Genomic DNA, 19,541 nt, shown 5'->3' with positions numbered 1-19,541 from the left:
CACTAGACTTTAATAATATTAATTTGCTTTTAAAACAGTGTTGAAAACAGGGTCAAGTGTAAGGAGAAAAGTTTCCAATGTAAATACTTTTAGCATTCAATTAAAACTGTCTAAAAGAAAAATCCAGCTAGAAGTGAAGATAGAATGACCTGGAATAAAACTCATCCATCAGTATAAATACAGGATAAACTAATACAACAGCCTGAATCCAAGAGTGCTTTGCTTTACCACAAGGACTTCAATGTCACCACTCTCTGGATGTGGCCCAAACTCCTGCCAGCTTCAGCAAAAACCAATCTTAAGTGGTTTTGAAAAAAACAGACCTGAGTGGCCAAATACAGACAATGGTCATTATTTTTTAATTAATAGCAATGGCAGCCATCACAGCCACATTTTTTTTTGTGATTAATAGTGATGGCTGGGTACTTCCTGTAATGAACTTGTCACAGTCCACATTCTGATGCACTATATTTATTAAACAAGAATAAGTCTCACCAGTACACCAGGAACAAAACCAAATGCCATTATTGAAAACTAGCAGAACTTACCTTCACACATTCTCTTTCAAGAAGATAATGCAATGCACAAGCTGTAGATTGTCAGTATCTTACTGACATCAGCATACCAGTGTTAGTAAAATTTAAAAGAAATCTGTTCAGTGTAAAAGATGCAACACTGAAATACAGCACTCAAAAACACAGGCCTTCAGCCACAGCTAATGACTTGTAGGTGCACCTTCAAAAGGTACACATTACAGTGAGTATGGATTTGGTTCCTGGGGTACTCTGAATAAAGTCCACTTAAAGGATCACAGGGTTTATTCTAACTTCACAGCCTTTGTTCCAGGTTTGGCCATCTTCCAAATGGAGAATGTAGCTGAACAGCCAATAAATCTCTAGGAATTTCTCCATACGAATGGATTTCCTTCCTAAAGGTGTTGCATTCTGACTTTATGTTCAAAATATCTTTCCACAAGATGAAGAGTGGCCACTGTACATGCTGTGACTTGGGTGGGGGGCTCTGAGCTCAGAGGGTCAAATTTTGTACTTTAGCAAGTGTGCCAGACTCCTTTGAATTCAGAGATGCACTTACACCCTAATCCAAAACTGGAAAAGCTTCCAGCAAATTCACAGTGTTTATGCCCTGTACAATTCCATCTATCTTCTTCTACCAGAAATAACCAGGTAATTAGCAGTGAGCAGCTTTTTCCTTTCAAATATTGCTATATTGTACAAAATGACATAAGTAGGCCCCTACTGTTGTGCTTATCTTGCCGTTTTCGGTGGTCATGCTGTCCCTGTGGTGCAGGTGTGCAAAAGGCTTGGCAGCTCCCCAGGACTCCAGGTACCGGGTCATGCGGACGGAAGCTCTCATTTTGGCTCCATCCAGAGTATGCCGGGGCCGGATGTGGTGCTGAGGGCTTCGCTTCTCTCCCTGGTTGAGAGAGGACAAAAGGTGATGTCAGCCTTTGTGCTCACGACCTTTTGAAGCAGCAGTGCGTCATCTGGCACCACAGATCTCCATGATGAGGGACTTGTAAACGGAGAGATGCTAAGAACCTGCAATTCTTACTGATATTGCTGGGAAGCATCAGAGGCTTATTTCTGAAGAGCAGGAAGCATTTGCACTGCCAACATTATATATTTGTAGGCATCAGTAACAGCCCTGATCAATATCTTATTGTAGTGAATTATTCAATAAAGAGATTAGCGGTCCTGCTCAAAAACAAGTATGACTGGCCATAAAACAAAAGTACTACTCACCTTAGGATTGATTACAAAGTAAGTCTTAACATTATGCTCTTTCAGATATGGGTCCCTCACATCTCCGTCCCCATCTTCCACTTTGTAAGCTCCATTCAAATGTGCCAAGGTGACTGAGGTGATGTGAACACGGCTGAAATTATATTTCAAAAGAAGGACAAAGTCACAAATACTGATCAAAAGCATCATTTAAACCCGATCAACCTTTTTTACTTGCTGTTGGATACACTTTTTATTTGCTGCTCACTTCTTTTGCAGTCCCTCTAATCTAAATTTTAGAAGTTCTAAGGGGCATAAATCCAAAGGTTTCCATCCAGAAAAAAAAATGCTCCTTAAATCACAAGAAATACTGAGTGCCCCAGTTTTGTTTGTATTTTTTTTTTCTCAAGACAGCACCTAAGAATTAGTTCAGGCATCTCCATGAAGGCTTATGGCTTAAGACACTGTGCCTATGCATTTTTCCATGACTGAAAAATTCATGAGTCCGAAGGTTAATGGAGAAGCCTCCTCTTACCCTGGGACTCCCCCAGCCTCCATGTGATTGGCCAGGGTGACATCGTGGGACCAGACATCGTACTGCCACTTCTGGAGCCCAATGACGCCGCAGAGCACGTTCCCGGAGTGCACGCCCACGCGCATGTTGATGTCCACTCCAGTCGCATCTCTCACTTTCCTGCGGTTCAGAAGAAAGCCTCTGTTAACACACATAATAGGCCCTTTGTTTTCTTTTAATTTACCAGTCAAATTATGTGGATGGCACACCCCTGGAAGTGCTCAGGGCCAGGCTGGATGGGGCTCCGTGCAACCTGCTCTAGTGGGAGGTGTCCCTGCCCATGGCAGGGGAGCTGGAACTTGATGGTCTTTGAGGACCATTCCAATCCAAAACATTCTATCATTCTATGAAAGCAGCAGTAACAACAGTAATAACATTTACCTCTTCTTAGCATTGCCTCCATTCTTTCAATGCTATGATTATACACTACCTTTTCTATTATCTATATTTGCAACAATTTGTAGAAATATTAATTTTCAAGTCTGTGTCTGAAGTTCTTTCTTTTATATTCATCTGAAATTATTTGGGAGGGCTGTGGTGAATAGTGGAAATGTTTAGTCTCATGGTAGATTGCTTTTGTTCTACAGGCTGCTTTTGGAGGTCTGGAACTACAGTTACACACCCTTCTACCTAAAGACCCAAATATTTACATTGGAGACCTTCTCATATCTGCAGTATGTTAGGGGAAGGGTGAAAACCACAGCACCTCAGGATATTTCACAAGCTGGGGCTTGTACAGTCTTTGGGGATACGGGCTCAGTGCCATTCAGGCTGTGGAGAGCGTAGGCTCAACAACCTTCCCCATGCTTAGTGAATGCTGCACCCTCTAGAACATTATACAGTGAATGAAAGGCTATCCTCACTGTCCAGACCACATCTAAACCTTTGACCTTTCCAGACAGAGAGTTAAGTATCTGTTCACCCCACCCCAAATCTCAGAAGAGCCCTACACATAAGATGGGCAATTATCTTTGCAGAAGCAGTTCTGAATCACTGGTGGGCGACTGAGGTCAAACAATCAGGATGTTTCCAGACACATGTCACATGGATACTAACCACATTTGTGAAGAGTACCAAAACTAAGTCAGATATCTACAGGCTTAGACAGCTCTAAGAAATGGGAAGATTATAACTTAACCAGATTTACATATTCAAACCTTAACTGATGTGGACCCAAACCTAGCCAGGAATAAGGAACGTGCACACACACTTGGAGAAAATCAGAGTGTTAATGGAAGACACAACTACAAAATAAGGAAACCAAATGACTCCTGTATACAAGTTGAGTGCACACTTCTAGTAACATCTTCAATCTCAGTGATAAGAATCATCAGCTCTGTACCTTCTGAATTATTGAATTAATGTGACAGTTTCCTCATTTTTTTTTTGAAAGGGAACATAGAATGCAAGAGGCCTAATTTGATATGGTAAATCCTGCATTTAAGCAGTAATTTTCAATTGTTTTTTCCCTGGGAAATGAAAATAAAAGGGCCATGACTGAAAGTATTTTAATTCCATCTGTCTGTCTCAAGTGTTTATTGGTATTTCTTTACACATTGCCATTTTGCACTGCTCTTGTGTAGCTGACACACTTGAAAATGAACTGCCTGTAAATGATCTTTGTAAGCACTTTGCAAATCACAAACACCACTTTGCTCTCCACAAGGTATATGACACAAGCCTAGCACTTTGGAAAAAAGGGTTTTAAAATACTGAGCAAAATGGAAGTGGAACATTTATTCTCTAGGAGTGCTTGTCAAAAGACTGCCCTTCCATATTCTGCAGAATAAAGCAAGAGCAAGCGGAATAAAGTCTGCTTTACAATAAGCTCTCAGGATTTAAGCAGGGGAGCAAACAGAATTGTACCAGAACTGAATCTCTTTTTCTGTCTCACAAATTAAAGAAACCACAGGAGACATTAAATTAGCAGTGTAACTCTGGAGTGAATTAGGGTTTACCATTTCTCTCCTGATCTCCTTGAACAATTGCCATGACAATGCAAGCACTGAATGCATCCAAAAACGTAGGCTATCTCATCCCCAGAGGACATCTGCATTACTTACAGAAGCATATCTGAAACTTCCCACCTTTATTTCATTTTCTGCTCCCCCTGTCTCTCTGGTTTCCTTCAGCACAGCCCAGTCTGTGTGCCCAGCCTGGTTGGGCAGCCAAAATACTCACACTGTATTTTTCCTACTGCAATGTGAAATTTGGGTTTGAAAGCATTCTGCATTTTTCAGAGGTGTGGTTAGACTGCAGGTAACTGTAGCAACTTTACTCCATACAAGCAAGAGTTCAGGTCCTTAGGAAAGCATCTAAGCACTTTACCTAAGCTTTTTTTAATCTAAAATTCTGGACCAAGGTGTCTAAGACTCACCTAGCCTTTTCTTACACACTTTAACACATTGAGTGTGCCTTAGGCATTTAATTCCCTGCAAACTGCCAGCTTTAACAGCATAGCTTCCTTTTGGATCAGACCTGCAGAAATGAAATCATACCTAAAAGAATTCTTTTATTTTGTATCTAGCATTCAAAATGGTATAACCATTTATTATCCAACAGCTTCTTTCACTTTCCTCTGAAATGGAATTTGTTTCACAATACCAAATCAAAGGAAGCCTTTGAGAGTGTGTGACTGAGAAACACGCAGATAAGGAAGTCACCAGACAGACAAGGAGGTAGAGTTTGAGCTGATTGGAAACAACACCTATATTCACACACAAAAATATTTTGCCTCAATAGATAAGCTCTGTCCTTAAAGCATCCAGTTAAGGTGGCCAGCTCTCAGCATCACAGGCAGCAGTGGCATTTATGGCTTGATAAAGTGAGCATCCCACTCCTGGGCAAGCAGGCTGCAGACTGTCAGAAACACTGGATTTGTTCCAACACAGAGCAGAGAAGCAAAGCACTTAATGGGAATACAATCCATGTTTGCATGGGAACAATCCATAGCATAGGAAAGCTGAATTGCTCAAAATGGAGCTACACAACATTAGGTAAGAAGACTGAATAAGACTTTGTAGTACAGATCACCTGTCAATTTGGAAGAATTCCTCCTTTTTTGCTTCAAAGACAACTGGACCTGAAACCATATTCAGGTGGTAAAATCTATATAGAACTGCTAATATAAACAGCAAACTACTTTATTGCAGTAGCTTACACACCGAGGGGGCAGTTTGCACGTCAGTGACTGAATATAACAAAAATTTCTACCTGACAAAAAAGATATTTCCGACAGAGCAAGTCAAACATATTGAGTGACTTGCTCTATCTGAAATAGCAAGAGTATTACTACTTCTCATTTTACAGGGCACAGAAGTATGCCAGGAGATGCTGCCATTAAAACATGCAGCAATCACACAACAAACTATGGAGTTGATTAATAATCAACAATTTTCATTCACCTGCAGGCTGCGACACTTGCCATAATACTTTGAAAGGATTTGAAAACACAGGGTACAGATTCCTCACTCCTTCTATAAACAGGCTGTGGTAATCAGGCATCTGACTATGGGAGCACTGTGGTTTCTGACTACAGTAATAAAGTCAGATCAGAATATGCTTTACAACTAACCTATAATTTTCTAGTCTATAAGGCTGCTCTTACCAAGAACCTGATTGCACAGCATTAACAATGAACATACTTGATAGCAGCCTGAGAAGAAAGTTATTTCAGAGAAGATTGGAAGTTCTGAAGTGTGAGGAACTGACAGATTGCTCTCTGAGCTCTAGTAAAACATTGCATTATGATGGGTGATATACTTTGGTTCTTTGTGAAGGGCACTTTATGGCTCAAGTTTAGTGTTGTTTTTCCATCACTGTTTTTCCACCTCCTATATTTTTTTCCTCTTAAGTAACAAAGCAACAGGTTGACCAGAAACTCTATGCAAAGACTTTTAACTCAGTTTTCTCACACAGCACACAGACGTTTTGAAATGCAAACCAGAAAGCTCTCATTTTCACTCAAAGGCTGGGGAAAAAATCCTGACACATTTAAGCCAACCAACAAGGAGGGCCAGAACTTTGGGACTGACACCCTTTTACCAACTGCTCTACAGAAGGGATGGTAGCTTTACTTCTGGTATGCTAAAAAAGGAAATGGCTTAATTGTGATACCAAGCAAAAAAACAGCATCCAGTGAAAGTGACTGAAATACAACCAAATCTGTAGACTTCTATCGTGCTTGGCAAGGAGAAATTCTCCCAAGTACCATTTAAAAATTAGATTTCCTCGGACACCACATAAGTTACAACCACTTTTGGATGACAAAACAACATTTTAGAGAACGCAGCAACCTGATTCCTGTACTGAGGTTAGTTTTACAAAAGAGTGCTAAAGCAAGGAGATCAAAATACTAGTTTCCAAAAATACTACACCTTTTCCATAAACACATAAAAGGGAAAAGAACCAAATTTGCTTTATTCAACCTACCCATGCAGTAATTACCCTGGACTGAGTTAGAAGACCAGATAACTAAAAGCCAAATCCCTCTTGTGACTACAATTACACACATTTAAGGATTAGAGGAATAATTTTGTATGGCTACTTCATTGGACATTAAGATCAATACAGTTCAACATAATTATCCATTTCATGATGAGGTGCACACCACACACATACCTCACAAGGATGGGCCCGTTTCTCACTTTGCTAAATGGACAGTGGTTAATGTGATCAAGACAAAAACATAAAAATTGGAACTTAAACTTACAGAAGTGCATACCAAGTTTTAAAATCAAAGTCCAGCTTATTAGAAAAAATAAATCACACAGAAGACTCCCAAATATCCAGACCTCCACATGATATACATTTTGCCAAGTGTAGCTCGCCTATATATACTTATTTTAGTGAACCTATATATACTTATTTTAGTGAAGGACTGGTTTTAAAGGTTTTTTTTTTAAAGTTTAATACTTACTTAATGGCTTCACACATGTCCAGTCCCATTTTCACACAATTCTTGGCATGATTTTGAAGAGATATAGGTAGTCCAGAAACACAGTAATAGCAGTCACCTAAGATCTTAATTCTCATACATTCATTTTCCTGCAGGAAAAAAAGCGAGGTGAGACAGTGACTTCCAATTTGAAATACATAAATGAAGGGTTACTGTTACAGAGATTGACTTAAATGACATTAGCAAAGTCCATCTACTAAAGCTTGTTTCAGTAGAGAAGGGCTTGCTACAACAAACTTTGAGACAGTTTTGTATGGTTGACCCCTCCACCAGTTATGGTCCTTAATAGGCAAAAGCAGGAATTTCACTGCAAAACATGTTTGCACCCGAGAATAAAGAACTGAGCTAAACTATCATGTCCTCAATCTAAATAAAGCCTTTTTGTTTGAAATATGAAATCAAAAGACATAGTCTTCCACACTTACATCTATGAAGATATACTATGGAATGCTTCCAGAAGCTAACAATCATAATAGTAGTTCTATATTTTGAACTCTAAGACCATGTAAAGATTTTTATTTTTTAAAAACTGAAATTTAAATTTAATTTAATTTTTAAAATACTTGAAAATTTTTTAACAAATAAAAACACAGGAAATTTTTATCTATTCTGAGGTTTCTGATTTTACTTTCACACATGAAGTTTGATTTAATTTTTATAAAAATGGCACCTAAATAAGCAGAAGAAAAAATTCTCATTGTATTTGACTCTTTTCTTGAGTAATAAAGAGGCTGTGGTCAGTAATTAAAATTGATTGGATCAATACTGTCTCTCTTCTTCTTCAGTCTCATAAATGCTTTTTCTGAGACCAGAAAACTGACTAATACTTTTCTATCTTGAGTTGCTTAATCCTTGATATTGCAAAAAATCTATTTAAAGAAGTGTTCATCTGCCATTAAGCATTATTAGGCTCATGAGCTGTCTCTGTTGGTCCTATTAGAGAGCTATCTTGGGTTTCACAGACTGTCACCCTGGCAGAAATGCACAGTTGCACTCAGACCAGAGCCAGATCATTTTCTTCACACGTTTCAAATCCAATCTTCCTGCCAAAGTCTCAGAAACGCTGCATGAAGACCCCAAGAGGGAAAAAAAAAAAACAAACCACATTTTAAAGATGACTTTCTTATCCAAGCTAACAGCAGCAGCCCATAGCAACCCACCTTGGCAATCTGATCAAACTTGCCAAAGAGCTCGTTCAGCATGTGCACCAGCTCCCCTGGCGAGCAGTCACTGGCCAGGCGAGTGAATCCCACGATATCAGCGTACAAGATGCTGCAACAGAAAGGAGCAGAATCTCGGTCACAGCTTCCTTCTGCAGCACTCAGATCCATCACCCAGCGGCAAAACCTGAAAGCAAATGCTCTGGACTGCACAGGGATACGTCCACACCCAAAACAGCCACTACTAAATGTAGAGTAATAAATATAACTACATCTATAGGTAAACGTATATTTGCCTTTATGGGTGCTGTGTTCATAGGTAATATATACCTGCATGTACCTTTATAGGCTTTACATCCTCAGGTATAGCATTTATAGGCATACCTGTATTTATAGGTATTTATAAATATTCTATACCTCTGTTACGGGATTGAAAAAATTGAAATATTTTTTAAAGTCACAAATTGTCAGTATAATAATAGCAATATAATAGTTTCAAAGAGTATTTGTGCTCACAAGAGAACATGAGCTTAATCAAAAGTCCTGCAACATTTTTAAAAATTCAGTTTCTAAAAATATAGTTCAAACTAACTTGTCCAATAAAATAAAAAAAGAACCAAAAAAAACCCCAAACAAACAAACAAAAACCCCAAACAAAAACAGGATAAAGCACCTTGTTAAGAAGACAGAATGTTTGAAATTAAAGTGATTTATTTTTCCAGCTACTGGAAATTTTTAAATAATAATTAGATCTGTCAGCAGAATATTTTATTTCAGGTACTGTGTAAAACACTTATGTGATACAGCTGCCTCTGTTTACATGATACAAATCCTGAGAAATTGTTCCAATTAAGAAAATTGCAAAATCTGAATCATACCACTGAAATGGATTACCATTTTGACTAGCATACACAGAAGCAGGATTTGGTACTTCAATCTGAAAAATGATGACATTATGAAAAAAAGCCTATTATTGTGTGGCTTTTTCTCAACTCCTTTGTATTAACATCTTTGCAGCTCTTCTGGAATCTGGCATTGTCAGCATTCAATCAAATTAAGGGGTGGTAGATATTAAGTTGTTGAAAAGCATATTAAAAAAATGTTTTCTTAATTCTTCCCTTAACCCTTTCTTCCAGTTTTTTTTTCCTGAATGTTGTTGATACATTTTATTACAGTACAATACCTTACATTGGTGTGCCTTTTGACATACAAATTGTGGAAGTTGTTGGTGTTTTCCAGCTGGCCTGCCTTTGGACCTTGTAGCCTCTGAATGATCTCTGCTTTCATTTCCATGGCAATGTGAGCAGGCAGTAAAGAAAGGAGAAGACGCTCCTACAATTTAAAATGAAATCCACAGTTTCTTTAAGGAGAATAAATTTAGCATGGCATCAATACTGTGCAAGGCACACCCAATTGTCAATATCACAGCACATTTTGATGAGGTTTGTACTCAGACCTGGTTGGAGCTCCAAAGTTAACCAGTACCTTGAGGAGGGTGACAGAGACACACACACATTTCCAAGTAATACCTGCCTTCTTCAAGGTTTTGTCTATATTAGAAAAAGCTTCAGCTAAGCTTAACTTTTGATGAAGTTATCTACAGGAATCTATTCAATATCTGAGTAGGACACAGCGAATGAAACAAGAGTCACAAGGCCAGTCCAGAGGACTTAAACAGAAATGTAGTTTAATTCATGCAGGAATAAGCCACATTTTTTTTTCTTTCATACATTTTTAATGCTCTGCCATAATTTTAGCAGTTAGACTGAAAATAAAATACAGACACAGAATATGCTGAAAATGTTTAACTTTTGCAAAGCATTTTGATAGGTACTCTCTCCTTTAAAATGGCATTTGACAATTTCTTTTCTAATTACCCTAAAAGCATACAGAATACTAAAAAAAACCCAAACCCTACATATTTCTCTTCATCATTTGGCATTAGGGTCTTCCTCTTCATTTGATATTATGATCTTCCTCTTCTAAAGCTCTCTGACACTTCCATTTTGCCCATTTCACCTGTGACAGCTTTAGACTGATTTCCTACTTCTCTGGAAACCAGGTCAACAAGAACTCTGCAGGAAAAAAAAAAATCCTTCTTGCTTTATCATATTCCATCTTGAAACTGAACAAGAATTTCCCATTTTCTCACAGGCAGACAGCAGAGACTCCTTCTGGCTAAGGGATAAAAAAACCAGAAGCCTGAACCAGCAAAGAGGGGGAAGGCATCTAAAAAAGCCCCTGGCAGAGGCAGAGAGAGAAACAGTATGCCAAAAAAGATGATGACCTCAAAATGTGCATGATTCTCAGGTGTTACTCAGAATGATGCATGCTCTTTTGTTGACAAGAGTATTTTTGCAGACTTTGCAGTTCTGTTCACGAAGGTACCAGAAGAAGTGTAGCCATTAATCCAATCCTCTGCCTGGGATAATTACTCCTGCTCAGATCTGATGACCTTGAGTAGAGCAAGGCAATAACAGGGCTATAAACTCTTCTAATATTTGCAGCAACCTTGGCTATCTGTCTCTGTCAGGTACAGTGACAAATTCACATTCCTCATAGCATTGTGCATTTGTAAGCATAGCATTCAATTACATGAGGCCCCATGAAAGTGATCCTGCACATATTTGGCAAAAAACTTCTATTGCAGTGAATCAAGACAGAATCTTGCTTTGCTACTAATTAATATTGAACTAAATTTATTTCTTAAATGCAAGATTAATTAAATACATTTAGGCATTTTAGCAAGTTCCCATCCAAGAGACCAGTGTATTTTCATTGCTTATGTTCACTGGCAATGTTTCACTTCCACTGCAACTTGGTGGAGGTATTTTGCTAACCTGTAAATAGCATCTGTACAACCAATTATTTTTTTTCCCCATAATGAAAACTTCTCTTCCAGGTTGCTCTTTATCTAACAGTAGAGGATTGTTCAGACTTGTTAACAGCTGAAATTACACAGTTAATGAAGAGGTGAAGCTCTCAGCAACAATTTCACATCACTATACTCCTTTTATACCATGGATAGTAAATGCAAGCTGGTTCACTATCTTCCTCTGACTGCTATGATTACAGACACACAGCGATGCAGACACTCCATGTCCAGGTTACTGCTTACATCTCTGAAACTCAGAAAGGCTGGTAAAAGGTCATAAAGCAACAAAAGGTTTCAAGGAAGCAAGCAAAAAAAAGGAGAAAAAGTTTTCATAGAAAACAGCATAAAGTCAACTACAAACTAAAGAATCATATGAGGAAAAGGAAAACAGAACACCCTCATTTTGTAGGGGACATCAGGAGAGATGGAACATTTCCCCTTCTTCTCTTCAGGTCTGCCCACTATTCTATTCTGCTTAAACATTCTGAGGAAGCTGTTCACCACACCAGAATTGTCTCCAAAAAATGTTTTCCTTCCTCCATTTTCACTGTACAGAAGAGAAGGCTGCAACCAGAGGCTGCTTTAGAGAACTGCAATTGGTGAAGCACACTGCAGAACACCTTGCCATGCCCAGGTGCACATACAGCCTTCAGCCACCCTCTCCATCCTGCAGGCTTCAAGCATTCACACTTCAGTCCTGACCTTATCACTTGTATGATAATGTGGATTGTTTATTTTAATTTCTTTCACTAAAAGACAGCTCTGAAAGAAGGGGAATCTTAACTACTTATGAGCACTGTGGCTGGGCTGGTCAGCTACAGATTCTAAGAAATGCAGAGCACACAAGAACAACTCTTCCTTCCTGTTCTGTCACTGCTGTTAGCTCAAAAGAGCATAGTGGAAGGATCAAAATCACTTCCTGACCAGCTTGTAGTGCACAACATTCTGCACTGAAACTCCTGCAGACTGGAACAATGCAAGGAACACTACAAATCAAGACTACTGCTTATGCTGGCTTTATATCGGTAATACATTCCATTCTGTACTATTCTCTCAAAAGCACAGAAAATCTACACATAAAAAACTAGCTGAACTGAGATACAAGACACTGGCTTTTAGACAGTAGTAGAACAGAGAAGCCACTCTCAGAGCTACAGTCTAGAAGAAAAAAAGCTGAAATAATTCTGAATGCAGGTCAAGAGGCACCCTTTAAAAGTCTTCAGACTGAAAATAAGAATACCTGCTTCTGGTGAACGAGAAACTGCTGTGCATGACAATAATGAAAATCTCCTCACAAACATCCTTCCCTAGAATATTAGCAACATGACCTTAAAAACCTGTACAGGGGATTTATGCACACAAGACTGTTTACTGACTTATTCCCTGGGACTATGCTTTCCTCTCAACCATTCAGGTCACTTCCAGCTGATAACTTTTAAGTCCTAGGACTAAAAGATGCAGCCCCACTACCTAAACTGAATTAAAGTGCCTTTCAATACTATAACTTAAGTACTTCTCTCTTCTCCACCAGGACCCCACTAGAAGGATAGCAAGTAGTCATCCTCCCTGCGTTCTTCAGCTGAAGATTTTCTGTGGTATACGTCAAAATGTTGAGTTCCTGTTCTCTCAATCTCTCACATCCAAGTTGATCTCTTTGTCAGAATTCTCCCTGAAATATCCAGATGACTTTAGCAGTGATTCTTAGTTACATATCACTCCTCTAAAGCTTGATGAACTGGTTGCTTTCTTAGCTAGAGCAGGTTGGCAGAGCTCAGTCAAAGAACATTGTGCTGTTTTCTGCAAGGTGGCAGTTGCACGTGAGCATCTCACAAAATACCACGCTGTTGTTCTGCAGCAAACAAGCACAATATCCTCAAACATCAGGTACAGGTTATTTCCAAGAGTAAGCTTTTCACAAATCAACCTCTTCTTGGCCTGAGGCAAAAATTCTGTATTTATTTGCTCATTCCTGTTTTGTTATGCAAACTACCAATACAGATTCACTCATTTGTAAAAGATTACATCATGATCAATGCTCTACTGAGCATAAACGTAAGAATTTATAGATTTAAAAGCCAAATATTCTTTCACCTAGTCAGATTTCTTGAATAATACAGCTAACAGAATGTCATTAGGGAAAAACAAAGGTAGTCTGATAGGACTCAGCCTATTAAAATCAACTTTGTGCCTTGCTATCAATGGAGAGAAACTGTCCTTCAAGGCAATTCACAGAGTCTAATACTGAAATACTGAGGTAGCAATGCTCACTCTCTCTCTGTTGTCTAGGGAGGGAACTGCAAGCCCACATTTTGGTCTTACTGGAAGAAATGCCCATCTTTGCTGTTAAGCTTTTTCTGATATTCAAGAAGTCTGCAGAAAAACTATATATTTGTAGATCAGTAAAAGACTAGAGGAATATTTTTGTCCTTATAATCCCATATAAGGATATTTTTGTCCCTTTCAATGTAATTTAGGGCACTGAATATTGAATTCTGCTTTTCTGTGGGTTGGATTTTGTTTTCAGATTCCTGTGGCAGATATCTAATCACCTCTTTAGCAAGTTTGACAAACCAGGTCAGTAAGTCAGTAATAAGAGCTCGAGAAGCAATTAGCCTATGCATGCATCCTGCTTCACAACAAAGTTTAGAAATAAACACTAATAACATCAAATTTTAAGCTGCCCTTGAAATGTATAAAGAAATAACCTAAAATAAATGAATTTTATGATTCCTGATCACAAAATAAACGAACAACTGAGGTTATAGATATGGTCATCCAGAGGGTATTTGTCAAAGTACCATACTGTTAACCCAGATCTCACGATCATCCGCTAAAATACAACTACAAGAATAAAGAGTTGTAAAGTGTTTTTTCTTAAAGCTAACTTGGACTCCTAACTGAGAGATGAGAAGATTCTTTAAAACTATGTGCTCTTATCTCTTTTAATTTAGTTGATGTTAATAACCTCCATAAGCCCCATTATTTGTGCTGAAGCCAATAAATTGATTTTACTTATACACAACAAGAAAGGTATTCAATCTTCTACACAGACATCAAGAGATGGAGAATTCACCAACTTCTAGTGGCTAACCACCCGAACTGTTAAAAACTGTTAACAATGTGTTCTGTATTTCTTACTTTGAAGCCTTGGCCCTGTTATATCTTTCTCAGCGCAAGATTAATCTCCCTACTCTTATTCCTGTAAACACAGGAAACTGTCTTCTTGATCAGGTAAATAGACTTAGGTGTAAAATCTCCTCCTCCTAAGTATTTTCTACACTCTCTTCTCAAAACCCTCAACAACCTTCAAGCATTTTTAAGGGTTACTTGACACAAATCCTAACATTTTGCTCCAGCAAACAAAGACATGCATACATTTATTTCCCACAGGATGTCCATGACTTACTCAATGCAACCTTCTGTTGTAACATCCTTGGAGTTCCCTGGCTCCTGTTCCATGTCTCCTATTTTCTCCAAAATATTGTACAAAGTTGCATCCTTACAATATCCTAGCTATGACCCATACTCTCTTAGAATTATGTCTCTCCAGAAAGCTACAAAAAACTATCTGGATTAATATTGTTTATAAAGTATTCAATATTATAGTATTTATTATCAGACCAGTATTTAAATTTTCTGCAAAAATTATTGCCTGTGAATGTCTTCACATACCTCCTAGATCATTAATAAAAAATACATAACAGCATAAACAATAAGATTCTTGCAGAACATAACACACACGCTAGTTCAGTGAACAGCTCCACTGATAACTTCCAGTTACTCCAGTCAAAATCTATCACACTGTGCTCTCTTGCTGGGAAGTGTCAGCACTTTTATGCTGAGCACCATTGCATCAAATATCTTAGTGAAATCTTTTGATTATGGAAAGTTACTTAACCCAAACACATACCCATTAAATACTAAAAAGCATTTTCCTATTACTCGATTTCTTACCAAACTGTTGAGTATGTCACTCTACTTCTTCCCAAATACAATCCCATCACAGCAGCACCTTTTGTTTCATACTGATTGTTTATACTTTTTCTTTCTAGTGACAGCCACTTCCTTGGTTCTGATAGCTTTTTTCTTGGAAAACTTCCAAAACTTTTATTGGCCTTGACAAAACCAGACAAGGATCCAGGATTTTTCATGACATCTAGAAATCTCCTACATATCACATCTCTTGCCATTTTGAACTCTTTTTCATATATCTAATTGCTGCTTTTGCTTGTGGCTAGTACAGGCTTTATGACACAGATAGCATCTTTCCTGAGGGCAGAACCATGAACTCTCATCTGCTCTCCTAAATGCCACCTCCCCCTCCTCCACTGCTAACAACATTCTTTTCTGATTTTTTTTTCTTCCTGGAAAATGAGTTTTTCCCCAAGCATAGAACCATAAGGCTTTTTTTTTTTTTTTATGACCCTTTTGGTGAAATTTCAAGTGTGCAATGCCAGGAGCTACAATATCAACACCAGAAAATCAACACACACGTAAGGGGAATAAAAGCACCATCCTCTCATTCCTCACTAGCACCCCAGGCATGAAATGCAAATGCACTCGTGAAATTATCCTGCAGAAGACAAGCTGCAGTTGTCCAGGAGCTGCTCCCATGAGAATGGGAGGAACCCTGAGTGGGGGCTGCCAGTTTTCAGGCCCAAGGAGTACTGGAGTACATGTCTCTAGAAAAGGGACAGCTGTCTTCAAATGATGCTGCAATTGCCAAACATCAGTGCCTCGGTGACTTGGTCACTTCACAAGAGCAGTAAAGCCAGTGCAAGCTGCCAGTTTAAGGCCAGGGTTTGTAAATGCACATTGTGCACCCTCAGTGCACCCAGCTTGTTTGCTGCAAGCAGCTCTGGGAACGCAGAGCTGCCATCTCACCAGTCACCTACACATCCAAAAAATACTAAAGCTATGCAAAAGCACTACCACTGCTTCAAAGCTCATTTAAATGCACAGGCTCGCCACATATTTGGCAAAGACAAATTCCTTCACAGAACCTAGGGGATGTTTAATGCTCATGCATAGATTACAGTGTGCATATGCAGCCTGTTTAGGACTAATTTTGCAAGCAATGTTCACTACACCTTCAGAAAGCGTGCCTGTCCTGGGGATGTTCAAGGGACAAGTCACCAAACATCACACCAACAGAGTAGAAGAGAACACACCAACATGCACAGCCAAACCTGCTTAATTAACTGACAGAATTGGAAGGTTTGTTTCTGTCTGATCCTGTTAATTCTTGCTCTAAACTTCATATAGTTCAAGAACTGATGAACAGACCAAAGCAGCATTTTGCAAAGAATCAGTCTGATGAGCGTAACACGCTTATTACTATATCAGTCTTTAATAAAGGTGAAGTATTATAGTGCTGGCAATTGCTCAATACCATTCTTTTAAACAATTAACTATTTAATTCTGGTACAACTCACTTCACATTTTGATGAGAAGAATTTTGTTATTTTTTCAACAAAAATGCAGAAAACCAAACTCATCTCTGTTTTTATATATTGTTTTTCTTCCAACCCATCTATGAGAGGTGTCAGGAAGATATTCAAGAGTACTGCTTGAAAGGTATCTATGCAGCCCTTTATCAAGGGCCAAAGTTTCCTGTTCATCTGGCCAGTTTAGAGCCAAACCTTGTGGTTAAAAGCATCAAATCCAAAGCAAAACCAAAAGCATTTCCAAGGCACGGCACTGCATTTAAGTTAGAAAATCACATCTGAAGCACATTGACAGCATCACTCCTCCACAGCCTTCTAGGCAGCATGAAACTGATAGTTTTACCTTTGACACTGCTGTTTTAGCCATCTGCTTCCAGATTGCCAAGTAAACATGCAAGAATGCATTTCTTGCTGTGTTTCACTGGCGATTTGCTAATATTTTACTGGATAGTCTACAGAGAGCAAACATTTGAGTGACCAAATGTTACTAACCACACAGTATAAAGATCAAAAATCTAGATTTTTAAGAATAAAGATTCTTATCAGGCACCTAGCTGCACTTGTCAGGAGCTCAAAAACACTTAAAAGTGGGTCAGACAGAGCAGTGAGAAGCAGGGCCACACAGCAATAGAAATGAATCAAAACAGTCAATCTCTATATTAGATTAATCAAGAGTAGAAGTAGTTAAATATAGCTTTTGGCCCATACAACAGCCAGCTTAAAGAGAGATAAAAGTTTATTCAAGTAGGAGTAAGAGATGATTTCACCCATAAATTAATGAAAAGTGAACCTACAGTAGGGAGCAGTGCTACTTCTTGTGAAACAGCGATGATAAATTTTAATGTTGCAAGCTGTATATTTTAACACCTCTTTTCTGAGCACCGCTGTTTATTCAACAGCTCACTTCCTAGCCTTGAAGACAGAGGAGGCTGACTCACACTAGGTGGAAATCAAAGAACAGGCAGATGTCTGGAGGGTGTATGCTGCTACTGCATTCATAAAGCAGACCTCTTATTTCCTTACAATGGTCCAAATAAAAGGGAACAAGAATGGTTTGCATTATATTTCTATCTCATGACTGACAGTTTCTTGTAGAAATCTCCCAATTGCTCTTTAATGATTATATTCACCAGCTACTAAAGACAAAGTTTTCAATGAAAAACTCTGCTCCCCCTGAAAAAAACCCTAATATAAACAGTTTTGAAAACCAATTCTCTTTATTTTGAAGAATATTATCAGGGAAAAAAAGCAACAACTTAATGTATGGTAGATACATGCTAAACTAGTAGTTAACACTGCTTAGTAGGCCTAATCACAAAATAAAATTTACCATAAATCAAAGCAAGGGTTAAAGCTTTCAGAATTAGCCTGGGTTTCTTTTCTAAGTATTTTCTGAATTTCATTCTATACATTTTATTTTCTGGACATTTTCCACATGACTGTGCCTACAATTTCAGCAGTGTTTTCTAGGGTATGTTCCAGAGGTACTGACACGTGTAAGTTTGCAGACAGGAACTCAGACTTAATCACAGGAAGACAGGAATGGTAACTACCAGACCTTCAAGTGCCTTGTCACCTGGGAAAAGCCTGTCCTCCTGGGACACTAATTCTGTGTGTGCAACACATTGAGAAAACTGGAAGCCTAAAAATGTAACTGAGAAAAAATGAGATCTGCAGAAGGAGGCCACATTAAGTAGAAAATGCCCAAAAGAGGGTGCTGTTTACGGTAGGTACAAAGAGCCACCAGGTCAGTAGCTCCAGGCTGGAAGGAGGCACCTTAGCGTGCTTGGAACTCTGTTGTGGGCAAAACAGTCTGCAGTCAGGTAGTTTTAATAGAATTAATTTACTGTAAACAAAAACAAACCTCTCACTGCTGAGTGCAGCTTTGGGAAAAAAAAACCAAACACAACACAAAAAAAAAAAAAAAAAAAAAAAAAAAAAAAAAAAAAAAAAAGGAAGATAAACACCGAGATAGACACTTACACAACCATCCATCCTCTGCACTTCCAAGCCTCAGTTTTCCCTATTCTTGCTGTGCATTATGCTCTGTCCATCACCATTCCCACGCTGAGGTGGCAGGCAGGGTAGGAAGCTGAGGTAGCAATGTGTGAGAGTTTCCTTCTGTCACTGTCTGCTTCAACACTTCTGCTGCTCCGTGATTAAGGGTTTGTGCTGCCCTTGTCCTGCACATCTCTGATCCAGCCTCGAACACTGATGGCCTGCAGTGCCCTCTGGTGTGTCCCTGCTCCAGCCTGGATTGCCCACGTGCCACAACCCCTCAGTGGAGAGGGCACCTTGTTTGGATGGAGAGAATCCTCTACATGGATCAGCTTGTCTCTAGCCTCCAGAGCCGCCTGTTTCCTTCCAAACCGTGTTTGGGCAGGCGCACCTTTGGTCCCTGGGAGATAACTTTCTAACACCCAATGGCTAAGGTTTTCTACACAAAGCAGGCTTTTTCCATGACAGTTTTGTGTGCCCCACGCTGGGCTGGAGGCAGCTTTGGCAGATATGAAGTGGTTCACAGTGAGCCCTCCTCCTGCTCACCACCTCAGCCCCCTGCAGCCACCAACACAGGCTCCATACAAAGCCAGAGTGGCCAGCGGTGCAGAAGCAGGGCGTCAGCTCCAGAGGTTTCTACTTTAACAGGGGATCCACTGGTTAAACAGTGCTGTCGTGTGCAGCCCTTCAGCAAAACAGCTCTCTGCCAAAGTGAGACCTCCACTCTCTTCCCATCCCCATAGAGAAATGCTCATCAGTGAGCACGAGGTTATTTGGGAGGTAGAGCC

The 19,541-nt window shown here is 39.1% G+C and overlaps 1 protein-coding gene across 1 annotated transcript in view; it reads right to left on the bottom strand.

Annotated features, from left to right (window-relative positions):
• Window positions 1–19,541, bottom strand: part of ADCY2 (adenylate cyclase 2) — a gene marked incomplete at its 5' end in the record, with an annotated part of 204,281 nt that overhangs the window by 61,805 nt on the left and 122,935 nt on the right. The window contains 6 exons of the mRNA XM_084212764.1: window positions 1,258–1,434; window positions 1,764–1,896; window positions 2,278–2,436; window positions 7,235–7,362; window positions 8,434–8,545; window positions 9,617–9,765. Coding sequence (XP_084068890.1) covers window positions 1,258–1,434; window positions 1,764–1,896; window positions 2,278–2,436; window positions 7,235–7,362; window positions 8,434–8,545; window positions 9,617–9,765 — 858 coding nt within the window. The remainder of the gene's footprint in view (window positions 1–1,257; window positions 1,435–1,763; window positions 1,897–2,277; window positions 2,437–7,234; window positions 7,363–8,433; window positions 8,546–9,616; window positions 9,766–19,541) is intronic.

Source organism: Fringilla coelebs, assembly GCF_963513975.1.
Source record: "Fringilla coelebs genome assembly, chromosome: 1".
NCBI lineage: Eukaryota > Metazoa > Chordata > Aves > Passeriformes > Fringillidae > Fringilla > Fringilla coelebs.
The sequence above is the reverse complement of the archived record's forward strand: the minus strand, read 5'-3'. Positions and strand labels throughout refer to the sequence as shown.